The 13,036-nt window shown below is 51.2% G+C and overlaps 1 protein-coding gene across 1 annotated transcript; it reads left to right on the plus strand.

Annotated features, from left to right (window-relative positions):
* The first annotated feature begins 10,578 nt into the window (after positions 1 to 10,578).
* KCTD21 (potassium channel tetramerization domain containing 21) lies at positions 10,579 to 11,578 on the plus strand. Its single transcript, XM_049780428.1, has one exon. The coding sequence runs from the start codon at positions 10,605 to 10,607 to the stop codon at positions 11,385 to 11,387; it is 783 nt and encodes a 260-aa protein (XP_049636385.1). The 5' UTR covers positions 10,579 to 10,604; the 3' UTR covers positions 11,388 to 11,578.
* The last annotated feature ends 1,458 nt before the right edge of the window (positions 11,579 to 13,036 follow it).

Raw genomic sequence — 13,036 nt, forward strand, 5'->3', positions numbered from 1 at the left:
ATCCCAAGAGATCATTCTGCTCTCCTGTCACAGTGCTTTTACTCTTTCCCTCCCAGTGTGACGCCTCTCTATAAATCCCAACTCTGACGTATTTCCTCCAAGAAATCCTTGCCTGGGCGCTGTCAGTGTCAAAATCCTGCTAACTATCTCCCAGCGTCCTATCTTGCCTTTACAGCACTGTTTGGAGCCAGACTCCTTCATAGAACTCTACAGAAACCGAGAGCTTTTGCTCTCCCGTCTTCCCAGCACCTAGGACAGCACCTGGCACCCAGGAGTCATTTGCTGAATGAGCAGAGTTACTGCTGAGTTACTGCTGACTGGCTCCCCTGGGGCTCTAACCTCCTTTCCTTCTGCCCTGCTCTTCCACTCAGGTTTCTTTAAGTTTTCTTTTTCTTTTTTTTTTTTTGTTTTGGGGCCACACCCGGCGTTGCTCAGGGGTCACTCCTGGCTGTCTGCTCAGAAATAGCTCCTGGCAGGCACGGGGGGACCATATGGGACACCGGGATTCGAACCAACCACCTTTGGTCCTGGATTGGCTGCTTGCAAGGCAAACGCCGCTGTGCTATCTCTTCGGGCCCTCCTTTAAGTTTTCATCGCAAGCTCACCCACTCTGATGCCTGAGTGCATGTTGGCTCACAAAGGTACAGCCTGCTTTCTTAATAGCCACCTCTTAATTAATAAGAGAAAGGACCATGTCTGAGTTCTCTGTACAGCCCCAAGAGGCAGCCTGCTATATGCTCAAACTAGCTCAAGAGAAAACTAACCTTCAGATCTTGTGCTTGTATGACTATCTATAAGAAATTTCCTAGAGAGGGTCCAGGATTTTGAGTTCCTGAAACACAGATATGAAGCAATTCAATTATGTATTAGGCTTTATGGAGAACTCTCACTTCTCATTTCGGAGCCCTGGGGTATGACCACAGCTCTGTGACGATATGTTTGATAATGCAAAGACTGACCTATTTATTGGCCAGTCATATGCCATGAGCTGCTTGGGGCACTGCCCAGGACTGATTTCACAGAGGCTAGCATTGCCAGTCGGTACAGAGTGAGTGTACTGCAGAGCAGCTTTAACAGCTCAGACTCTACATTTCTCACATCAAAAGGGTATGGCATTCCCACACCAGACACATCTCTCAGTGCCATTTCTCCAACAGCATGTGCTCAGTTGGTGCTCCCACAATATCTCACTCTTTCTCATGATTGGGGCATCTGCTTTGATGATCTGTGATCTGTGATCTTTGATGTGATGAGTGCATCTGACTTGGAACCAAGGCCATGGTAGTAGAAATGACATGAAAAGCAGAATCAGAAGTAGAGCTTGAAGCAAGGTGAAGCAAGGACTCATTACAACATCATGTGAAATGTGGATGGATGAACTGGTTCTCCCAGATGAGCACAGAAAGCTGTTTCTCGGGACAGAATCTCCTCCTGGCAATGATGATGATGCAGGAAATGATGGCAAAGTGGCCACAAAGCTTTTCCAATCTGTCAACAACTGAACTGATGAAGCAGCAGTAGTATTCAAGAGAACTGACCCCAACTTTGAAAGAGGTTCTGCTCTGGGTCAGTGGCATGGCATTTGGCATTGGATGCCAGAAATATATTTCAAGGAAGGAGGACAAACCAGGCCGCAAATGACACCATCTTATTTTAAGAACATGCCATGGCTGCCCCAACTCCCCACAGCTGTCACCCAGCCTAGTCAGATCAGACCCCCTCATGGCACAGCACCAATGATTCACAGAAGACTTGGAGAATGGCTGTGCTTTTTTTTTTTTTAGCAATAAAGTACTTTTAATTAAGATTCATATATCATTTGGGGAATGCAATACTATTGAATATTCAGTGGATTGCAATATCATGTAAATATAACTTGCATATTGGACTAGAAACCAAAAATATTGCAGTGAATTGCTTTCTGGTGATGAATTGGGTCTCTGGGAGGGCCTGCACTGTTCCTGAACATAGGATGACTGTAAGTACCCAACACTAGCCTGGCAGTCTCATCACCTGACCACAGTGTAAAGCTTCTTTGCCAGGGCCAGTCCCATCTTGGTCAGTGGCGAGCTGACTGCTTTATCACTCCCGGAATGCATTCTGCTTCCCTTTCAGGCCATTAGCTTGGAGTCTGTCTCATCAGCAGGCTGTCAGGGAGGCAACCAGGAGGCACTTAGCGAGTGTCAGTCTGTGAGGCTCTAGAAACAAATATCCTTACTCATAGGAGCTTCCATTTCAGTGGTAGTCAGGATCAGGTAAGGCACGTGCCTTGCATGTGGCTCCCAGAAACATAAGAGTGATATCTAGAATAGTGCTAGGAGCAAGGACTGCACATTGCTAGGTATGGCTAAAATAAAAAAATAAAAATAAAAATAAGAGCAAAACCAGGGGCAGGTTCAGACTTATGGACAGACTGCCCAGAGCAAGTGTCATCTAACAGCCCATCATGAATCTTAGATACTGGTTTCTTTTCAGCCCTTGTCCTCTTCCCTAGGTAGTGCCTGGGACAAAGCAGTTGCTGTTGCCAGCCTCTGGTGGCCCTGTAATCAGCTTTGCAACCACAATGCATTACTAGGCAACAAAGGATAAGCCATGATCAATGGCTATGAGGGGAAAGAGGGTGGGACAGGCTACTGAGAACTGGAGCTGCAAAAGACTATGGATGTGGAGAGTTCAGCAAGGTATAAACAGGGAGGGCCTCATTCCAGTGTGATCTTGAGCAAATACCACCACATGCCCTTCTGTAAGATGGGGATGCAGGTGCCAGGCCAAAACTTGTGTCAATGAAGGATGAGCTGGTAGCAGTTTTGTCACTGTGTTTGGCTCCAGGTAGCTAGACCAAGAAGGCTCTGACCTCATGGGAGGGGAAGAAATCAACACCAAGCTTACCCTGCTGCTACCCCATCCCATCAAAGCTATCATTACCATGGTCCTTGACAAACCCAAATTATCTTGGAGACATTGGTGCAAAAGGGACTGAGGGGCTTGAATTCCTGGTTCAGGATGAAAGAGCAGGACAAGGCACTGCACAGGAAAGCAACAGAGAGAGACTGGACCTTGGGAGAGATTAATGGAGAATACTGAATTCGCATTGTTCTACTGGGGAGGGGGATACCCCTCTAGGCTCTAGAGGAGGAGAAAGTATTAGAGTGAATTGAGCCAAGGAGCATGCTCTCCATCACATATCCCACTCTGAGATGCATTGGAGTGAGGGCTGGAGTGCAGGCTCTGCATGCAAGTGACCCAGGCTCCATTCTAGCAACATGTGGTCCCCCAAGCACTGCTGGGAGCAACTTGCCATCCCCAAGGCCAACCAGGGAGCAGCCCCTGACACTGCCAGCTGTGGCTCCAAAAACCAAAGAAAGAAAACCCTACATGAAGATAAAGAGAGGGAACTAAGAATGTGGTTCCATGGGAAAGGATATGCTCTCTTCTTAGGGAATACATAGGGCCCTCAAACACTGCCCAGAGTGATTCCTGAGTACAAAGTTAGGAGTGAACCCTGAGAATTACTAAGTGTGGCTGCCAAACCACAAAAATCAATCTCACCAAACCAAAGAGCCCAGGCTGCAGAAAGCACAGGGTCTCCTCAGCAGAGGATCTCAGAGCTCTTCGATGCCATAAGCCACTGTACCCCAAATGGACTCCCAACAAGCACCTTCTCCCTAGCCATTCCTGACTGGAGTCAGACCCTCAACTGGAGTCTTTCCAGTTGGGCAGCTGCAAGACTGCCATACCCAGCCAACGTTAGGATACACAGAAATATCAAAAAAAATTTAATATTCTTACCAACCCCCTTTACTAGTCCCTTTACTGCTCTCTCAGATACTCTCCACTGAGATAGGCCTTCAATCCTCTTGGCTCCTCTCTGATCCCCCAAATCAACATACTGAGCAGAGACCAATGTCCTACATATCTTCAGACTCCTCCTCCCTCCTGGTCTCTCACCCCCTCACACACAACAAACCTCAACTGCTCATAGTGCCCCAGATTCTCCAGAATTAGCCCAGACCCCTGAGCCAGCATCTTGGGCTAATATGAGGAGGCAGAAGATATGTCTGGGACCAGCAGTGAACCTAGAGGAACTGGGCCTAGAGGACAGTGACCCTTGGTATGATGGCCTCTCTCAGGTAAAGGGTAAACTAGGCACCTCTTTCAACACCCAACTACATGTCTCCTCCACTAGAAATATGATCCCAGTCTTCAGATATCCATGGCATGAGACTCAACTTCCTCAGGACCCTGTCTACCTCCCTCAGCAAGCCGCAGCTGCCTGGACAAGAAGGAGGTAACAGGGCCATGACTGAGGCCCAAGCTCAGCACAGCAATGGGCGAGCTGCACAAGAGCCAAGTGATCGAAGGTGGTGGTGATCAGACTGCACTGACCCTTGGCCCAGCCACAAGCTCCCCTCTACCCAGCTAGGTCCTGCATGCCTGTGACCTTTGAGGGTCTCTAACGTCAGGAAAAGAAGATCTCAGAGTGGTGGGAGAGGAGCAAGGAGGCCAATCTCAAAATGATTCAAACAAGCAATGCTACACAGAGCAACATGTTCCCAGCTGACACTCATGTCCAAAGCCGCAAGGAATCAGAGGAGGGCAGTGCTTGCCTCCAGACCCCCCTCCAAGGCCTTTTCATCCTCTGTAGCCCACACCTGCACATACCCACCCTGACACCAGAGTCCACCAGGAGATAGCAGCGCCTGGATTTCTATTTCCTTCCAGCCAGTCTGCCTACTGCTGGGCTGCCCTTGTCTGTGCCCCCAAACTGCCTCCTTGATGATAAAGGAGTGAAAAGGAAAGTGCTCCCCCACTGAATGAGGGCAGGGATGAGGGGAAGAGCTCGTCCCTTTCCAGGACCCCCTCCTAGACTCCTTACTTCCACTTCCAGGTATTCCACAAAGGCAGGCCCCAGGCTGGTATGACAGGGTCTCCAGTTTGCTTTGCTCTCCTAGTGGGGTGTTCATTGAAGGATGCTCCAGCAACAGCAAAAAGCCAGTTGCAAGCGGTGGAGCCACCAGACCACCGACTCCAACCCTGTCTGTGCCCCAGCTAGGTTCCATCTCTCCCTCTGGTGCAGCGGCTACCAACCCAGTCTGGAGCAGAGGGCCTTCAGGAGCCTAATGCAGTCTGCTAACCCCAGTGGGGTGGGGCGGGTCCGCCTCCGTACACAACTGATGGAGAAAGCTGGGAACCAGAGAGGGTCAGCTACTGAACCAAGGTCACACAGCAAGGCCCAGAGAAGATCAGCCACCCAATCCAAGGTCACAAGCGAATCCCCAGGTGCACCCAGACTTCCAACCTCCCGAACTTAAATCCTGGTGCTGGGCCTCAGGTCCAAACACTTTGCTCCCCTGGCCTAGCACAGCCCCCCCCCCCCACTTCCCCATCAGTCTTGTCTTACTTACGGGACCCCAGAGGCCCCTATTTCTGAACAGTGCTGGGGCTATGATCAGCTCGGCCAGACCCCCGCTGAGCCACGCAAGGTTGCAGAAAGCGGATCTTCTGCGTACCCCAGTTGCAGGGGACGCCCTCCACCGGGTCCCAGATGTCAGGGATGCTGCTTCCACCAAAAAGTCTAGCACCCTCCTCCTCCTCCTCCGTGGCGCACACACAACACATCTGCCCACGCCGTTCTGCCTCTGGCCGGCGCCACCTCCGCCGGGCTGCGGGATGAAACGGGGGAACCAAGGAGCGGGGTGGGACGCTGTGCTGGGAGACAGGGCGGAGTCGGAGCCAGGGCCACCCTGGTGCGAACCGCTAATCCCAGCGCCGGCCCCTTTAAGGGCAACTAGCCGGAGCGCTGGGCAATGGGGGCGGGGTTTGGCGGGGCTGCTCCGCAAAGTGCCTTCTGGGAAATGTAGTTCTAAATAGGCGCTGTGAGCCGAAGAAAAGGCAAGAGAAAAAATACAAATCCCAGAGCGCATCGCGCGGGCCCTCCGGCTGGAGTTCCCGCCCTCCTCCTCCGCCCTCCGCCCCCTTCGCCTGGCTGCGCTGCTGGCTGCTCGCTGAGGGGATTCTGCAGAGAGAGAGAGAGAGTGAGTGCTGGAGGTGGGTGCGAAGCGGCTGGAGGAGCAACGGGGCGCGGGGACAGCTGGTGAGGGCACGCAGGTCCCCACCGGGCACTTCATGGTCCAACCCCAGAGCTCCCCAGCCTGTCTCCCCTGCGAAGGGGATGGAAGCGTGTGTGGGGGCGGGGGCGCGGGCCGGATCGGGGAGGGGCTGCGGGGGGGAGGAGGACCGGGACGGGATCAGCCTGGACGGCCGGGAGTCCGGGCTGTGGGCGTGGCCTTAGTTGGGGGCGTGGCTTTGTGGGGGCGTGGCCGCAGGTGCAGGGAGGGCGTCGGGCCCTTCCCAAGTTTGGCAGTCCTGCGCCAGGTGCATAAGGAGGGGCCGGAGCGGTGGCGCTAGGGATAAGGCGTCTGGCCTAGGCTAGGACGGACCGCAGTTCGATTCCCCGGCGTCCCATAGGGTCCCCCAAGCCTGCCAGGAGCGATTTCTGAGTGCTGCATGGCCAGGAGGATCCCTGAGCGTCCCCGGGTGTGGCCCAAAACCAAAATAAATAAATAAATAAAGGTGTATGAGGAGGTGCCCAAGTGCACCAGGAGCCATTGAAGGGTGCCTGAACGGGCGTCGGTGAAAGGTGAAAGGTGAAAGGCACAAACTGCAGGAGCTCAGAGCCCCACCCAGTCTGGGAACTTTCGGTGAAAGGCACAAACTGCAGGAGCTCAGAGCCCCACCCAGTCTGGGAACTTTGCTGGGGGCAAGGGCGTTTTCATTTATTACCCCACCCCTTCCATCCATCATCTGGGCAGTGTTCTTGCTTGCATCATGTGTGTTCCCCCATGTGCATACCACCCCAGGGGGCGCTCTCTCCGTGTAGGGCTTGTGCCTCTTAGGGTGTGGAATGCTAAGGCTTGAACTCGTGACCATCTGCTTGCAAGGCAGGCTAGGCTCACTGAACTCTTTCTTCCTTTATCCGGGCCCAGTCACATGATTTTGTTTTTAAACATCGTCCAGGTTTTTTTTTCTCCTTGAGGTTATAACCAATGGGCCTTCCTGGAACACCTGCTGTATCAGTTTACTGGTGAGGAAGGGGATGACTTACCTCAAGCCGATTGGGTATCTTCCCCCTCCCATAGACCTGGCTTTTCGCCCTCTCGCTGGCCTGCTGGAAGAAAAGTCTTAGTCTGTGATGGATGGCCTGGAAAGAGCGGAAGTTTAGTAGCCAGAGAAATAGCTCAGCTTTGCCTGGGCAAGGCCCTACCCTAAATTCAGTCTTAGACAGCACTGCTGGGTGGGTGTCAGCATTGCAGGAGGCCAGCATTGATTGAGTAGTTTGGTCTAGTTGAGCAAGGAGGGAGGGAAGGGAGAAAAGGGGAGGGGAGCAAAAGAGGGTAAAAGGGAAGGATAGATTGATTCCAAGTTTTCTCTTTTTTGTTTGGTTATTTGGGGGGGGGGGAACTCACACCAGACAGCACCCAGGAGTTACTCCTGGCTCTGTGCTCAGAAATCGCTCCTGGCAGGCTCGGGGAACCGTATGGGATGCTGGGATTCGAACCACCGTCCTGCATAGAAGGCAAATGCCCTACCTCCATGCTATCTCTTTGCCCCCCCCTTTTTTAATGTTACTGAAAGTACAAAGTTATTTATGATGGGTTTCAGGATACAATGTTTTAACTCTAGTCCTGTCACCAGTTTCCACTTCCCTCCACCTGTGCCTCCCTACTCCCATTTATCTCCCAAAACTCTGCTTCTATAAGAGGCACTTTTTTAATATATACATTTTTGCACTGTAGTACTATTGTAGCACAATTGCTCATAGGGTTTCATACAGATTTCATACAAAACACTTTCCCACCTCTCAGCACCACTTCCGTCAGGTTTTCTTTTTTGGAATTCTGGAGCGGGTGAGAAACCCTATCAGGAGGATGAGAATAAGGAAAATAAATATGGCTAAGCATGGGAAGGATCCTCTGTGTTCCCTACTCTGCCAACCAGTAGACAGCAGAGGAAGAGACAGTGGTGGGGCCCTGCTGGGGAAGGGAATTAGACTCTGGCCTTTCAGAGGGTCTTGCTGCCCGGCCAGGGCTGAGGGACAGATTCTCTGAACTGCTGCTGGGATAACAGAAGCCATGGTGTGCATATGGGAAAGGCCTGCCTAGGGTCTTTTAGTATAGATGATAGTGGCTTTTCTGTCCTCATAACGAGAAGGACAGGACAGCTCACATAGCACTGACTGCCCACCCTGGTGCAGCCGCATTCAGCCACAGCCATGTCTAATTTACAGGTGGGCCAGAGCCCACATGTTCCTCCTCTCTCTACCCGTCAAAGCAGTTTATGAAAATCCAAGTGATCTCCCTGTGGTCAGGGCCTAACAGAGAAAGTCTCTGTCCTGCTGGAGAGGCAGAGACCCTAGGGAGGAGCAGGAAAAAGTTCCCTTGCCATCATCTTTCAGCAAGCTGATAGGAGACCTAGGCCATGGGTTTCCCTTCCTTTCGTGATGCTCACACGCTGTAGGCTGTGATACAGCTAGAAATTATGGCAGTAGGTATAGTAGAAAGCAGGACTGGCAGCATCACCCTGGATGGCTGTGAGAGACTGGGGAATTGAACTTGAAGCCACACATTTGCAAGGCAGCTGTTGGGAGCCATAGTTCCTTAACCTGTCAGTCACAGCCCTGGTTCAAAACTCAGTGTGGGTTGGGGACATTTTAAAATGCACTTCTTTTTCTTTTCTTTTTTCTTTTTTTTGTGAACCACATCCAGTGTTGCTCAGGACTTAACTCCTGGTACTGAGCTCACTTCTGAAGGGGATCTGAGAATCCTATGCAGTACCAGGGATGATGGGACCGGGGTCGGCCATATGCAGGACAAGCGCCTTAACCCCTCTGCTGTCTCTGGCCCAGACCTGCCTTGTACCACTTCCAAGAGGCCTCATCTCAGCATAGAGGAAGGTTAAGAGCCCTGCATCTCATGGGCAAGGTCCAAGAAGACAATCGCTCAGTATCTTTGGGAGTAGGGGCAAGTGAGAGGGGAAAAAAATCTTTCACCTGTTATTGCCTTCAAAAAGGAGTTGGTGGGGCTGGAGCGGTGGCGCTAGAGGTAAGGGGTCTTGCAAGCGCTAGCCTAGGATGGACCACAGTTTGATCCCCCAGCATCCCATATGGTCCCAAGCCAGGAGTTATTTCTGATCACATAGCCAGGAGTAACCCCTGAGCATCAATAGGTGTGCCCAAAAACAAACAAAAAGGAGTTGGTGGCCAGAGAGGTAGTACAGGACTTAAAGCACTTGCATGGCCCGTGGCTGTGGTTACAACACTGGTTCAAACCCCACCACCACACAATCCTCCAAGTACCACTAGGAACAGCCTAGTGGTAAAAAAAAAAAAAAAAAAAAAAAAAAAAAAAAAAAAAAACAGAAAAACAGGGTGCTGCTGCACCAGATTAAAGCAGCCTCTGGGAAGTGGACAACCTCACCCCATCCCTTTGCATGATCTTTCCTTCTCCTTCCCTCCCTTCTCTGTGCAACTGTCACCTGACCACAGTCCCACTTCCTTTACTCAGAAGCTTGCTGGGCAAGCTGTGCTCATGTATGCTCTGGTCACAGCGCTCACACAACACACGGTTTGGATGCTCAACAAGGCTGTACGTACACTTTGGTAGCCATGTTCTCACACACATACTCAGTTGTGCTCTGACACACATAGTTATGCTCTCACACGAAGTTGTGATCTCAGACATCCTTGTGCTCTCACATGCACAGTTGTGGTACCCTTACACAAACAGTTGTGTTCTCACACACTCCCATAGTTGGGCTCTCAGTTGTACTCTTATGCACATGTTGTACTCCCACAGACACACGGCTGTGCTCTCACAGAGTTGTGCTCTCAAATGCACATAGTGTTGTTGCTCTCTCACACAGTTGTGCTCTCCTCCACATGAACATACTCTTACAGTGATGGGCTTACATCACTGGACATGGGGCTTTATTGAGGCCCCAAGCATTTAGCGTATAGGGAGGCACTGAGTTCGAACTCATGCTTCCAAAGTACTCTGTCACTGAGACCTGTCACTGTCTGTCCCTGACCCTTTTCTTTCCCTAGAGACTCTACACAAGACTTTAGTACTCAGCTCTCAGAATTTCTTCCTTGCATCTCGTTGATTGGCATCTCGAGGACCATAGCTTTGAACTTCAGTAAGGACTGGAGGATGGTGATGTCTTTAGTGCTTTGAATGATCATGTCCCCTGGCCCCATTCCTTGACTGTAACCTACTAATGGCACTGTGCTATTGGGAGACAGAGTGTGATGAGGTGACATGGACAGCCTGCACAAGGGATCCTCATGAAAGAGATCCCAGAGAGCTCCTTGGTCCTTTCACCACGTGAGGATACACTGAGAAGTAGCAATCTGTGAAGCAGGATGAGGTCCCCTGCCAGTCATTAACCTGCTCACACCTTGTTCTTAAGACTTCCCAGCTTCTGGAACCCTTTAAAGTCACTGTGGCTCATCACCAACAGACTGAGACAGCAGATGTGACTTAGTAATGGGTGTTTCTCACCTTCCCCCTCTCTAGGAATACTTGCAGGCCTGCCAGCCCCCTGCCATGTCTGACCCCATCACATTGAATGTGGGGGGGAAGCTCTACACCACCTCTCTGGCGACCCTCACCAGCTTCCCTGACTCAATGTTGGGCGCCATGTTCAGTGGGAAGATGCCCACCAAGAGGGACAGCCAAGGCAATTGCTTCATCGACCGGGATGGCAAAGTGTTCCGCCACATCCTCAACTTCCTGCGCACCTCCCACCTGGACCTGCCCGAGGACTTCCAGGAGATGGGCCTGCTGCGCCGGGAGGCTGACTTCTACCAGGTGCAGCCCCTGATCGCAGCTCTGCAGGAGAAGGAGGTGGAATTGTCCAAGGCCGAGAAGAACGCCATGCTCAACATCATGCTCAACCAGCGTGTGCAGACGGTCCACTTCACAGTGCGAGAGGCACCCCAGATCTACAGCCTCTCCTCTTCCAGCATGGAGGTCTTCAATGCCAACATCTTCAGCACCTCCTGCCTCTTCCTCAAGCTCCTTGGCTCCAAGCTCTTCTACTGCTGCAATGGCAACCTCTCCTCCATCGCCAGCCACTTGCATGACCCCAACCACCTAACTCTGGACTGGGTGGCCAATGTGGAGGGGCTCCCCGAGGAGGAGTACACCAAGCAGAACCTCAAGAGGCTCTGGGTGGTGCCAGCCAACAAGCAGATCAACAGCTTCCAGGTGTTCATGGAGGAGGTGCTGAAGATCGCGCTGAGCGATGGCTTCTGCATCGATTCTTCCTACCCCCATGCTCTGGACTTCATGAATAATAAGATCATCCGCTTGATACGGTACAGGTAGAAGGGCGCCGGGCCTGGTAAGGGGCTCCGTGTCCCTGATATGCTGCAGAGGGTCTTGCTGACAGGCCAGACAGGGCATACTGCTGCTCAACGGTAGTCATGGAACAAGACTTGGTTCCCCTCATATTGAGCCTCCTTAAGGTTGGGATTGTCCTTTGGCTGGCATCTCCTTTGCTCTTACTCCCTGGAGCTGGAGATAGGCAGTTGCAGCTAGTAAAGAGTCTACTATGGTGTCAGAGATGGTCACAGAGGACTTTCTACAGACAGAGAATCAGTGATTCCGCCATGGTACCCTGGGCCCTGTCTCTGTCTGTACCTCTGTGCTCACTCATCTCTGTAAGCCCTCACTGGACATTCCTCCTGTTCCAGAGAGCCCTATCAGGCCCCTTCATTGCTTCAGGCTCTGCCCTGGTTCTGGCTTTGAAGCACAGCTTGATTTGGGCTGTGGGAGAGCTTGGAGCATTGCCCAGGCCTGGAGGAGTGGAGTCTCCACACAGGGCTCAGAGGTGGGAAATTACCTCTTCGTCTAGGCATTTGAGGGGGCTTTCTGGCTTCAGAAGTGATTCCCCTCCCTGAAAAGACTTGGCTGTTGAGTCGTAGCTTAGCAAAAATCCCTGGTGTTCTGATACATGTCATTCTGTGCCTAGAAATTTAGCAGTTGCTGAACCAGGTCATTTTAGACAAATAAGATTTGGAACTCTCTTGGGGGAGGGGGAAAAAAAAAAAGATTTGGAACTCTCTTGGGGGAGGGGGAAAAAAAAAGATTTGGAACTCTCAGGGTTGAAAAAGAAATACAACTATCACATAGCCTTCTGCCACCCTTAGCACACTCCTGCACATTTAAGCATCTAGCCCAGTCCTCCCTCCCACTTTGCTTACCTCTGGCAATAGGAAATATGTTGTCCTTCAGGCAGTTCTACCTTGGTTGGTCTAAACTGGCTGCTAGAAAGTTCTTTCTGGACTGGATAGACCATACAAGATAGTGTGCTTGCCTAGCACACAACCCAACTGGATTTAATTATCCACACCTCATATGGTTTCTTGAGACCCAACAGGACTAAACCTTAAACTGGGAGTAAGGCCTGAGTACTATCAAGTGTGGCACCTAAGCCTTCACTGTCACCACACTCCCTCTGGCACATACAGGAAAGAAAATTGTTTGGTTTGGGGCCATACCTGGTGATGCCCAGGGATTACTCCTGGCTTTGAACTAAGGAATTACTCCTGGCAGTGCTTAATGGACCATATGGGCTTCCAGGGATGAAGGCAAACACCTTACCTGCTGTACTATCACTGGTTCCAAGAAAGTCTTTCTTACATAGAATCTAGATCTTTACATGGAATCTAGCTATCTGCTTATCTCCTATCTTAGTTAGGCTCAGAAACCCCAGTTGAGTATCTTTTTTTTTTTTTTTTTAAACTGTTGGGAAGAGGTCAGATTCTCCTAAAATCTCTCAGAGCGCAGCATTTGCTATGGAGTCTGTTCTCAAAAACAAAATTAGGCTGTCAGTTACCTGCTGAGTCAGTGTCAGCCTTGACTAGGGGTCCCACTGTACTTCCTGCCTTTCTCGCTCCCTAGGCCTCACCTCTGGGCACCTTTTAATGTCGCCTTCTCTTCTGGCAGAGACTTGTGCTACAGGTAGGCACAGT

The sequence above is a fragment of the Suncus etruscus genome, chromosome 9 (assembly GCF_024139225.1).
Source record: "Suncus etruscus isolate mSunEtr1 chromosome 9, mSunEtr1.pri.cur, whole genome shotgun sequence".
NCBI lineage: Eukaryota > Metazoa > Chordata > Mammalia > Eulipotyphla > Soricidae > Suncus > Suncus etruscus.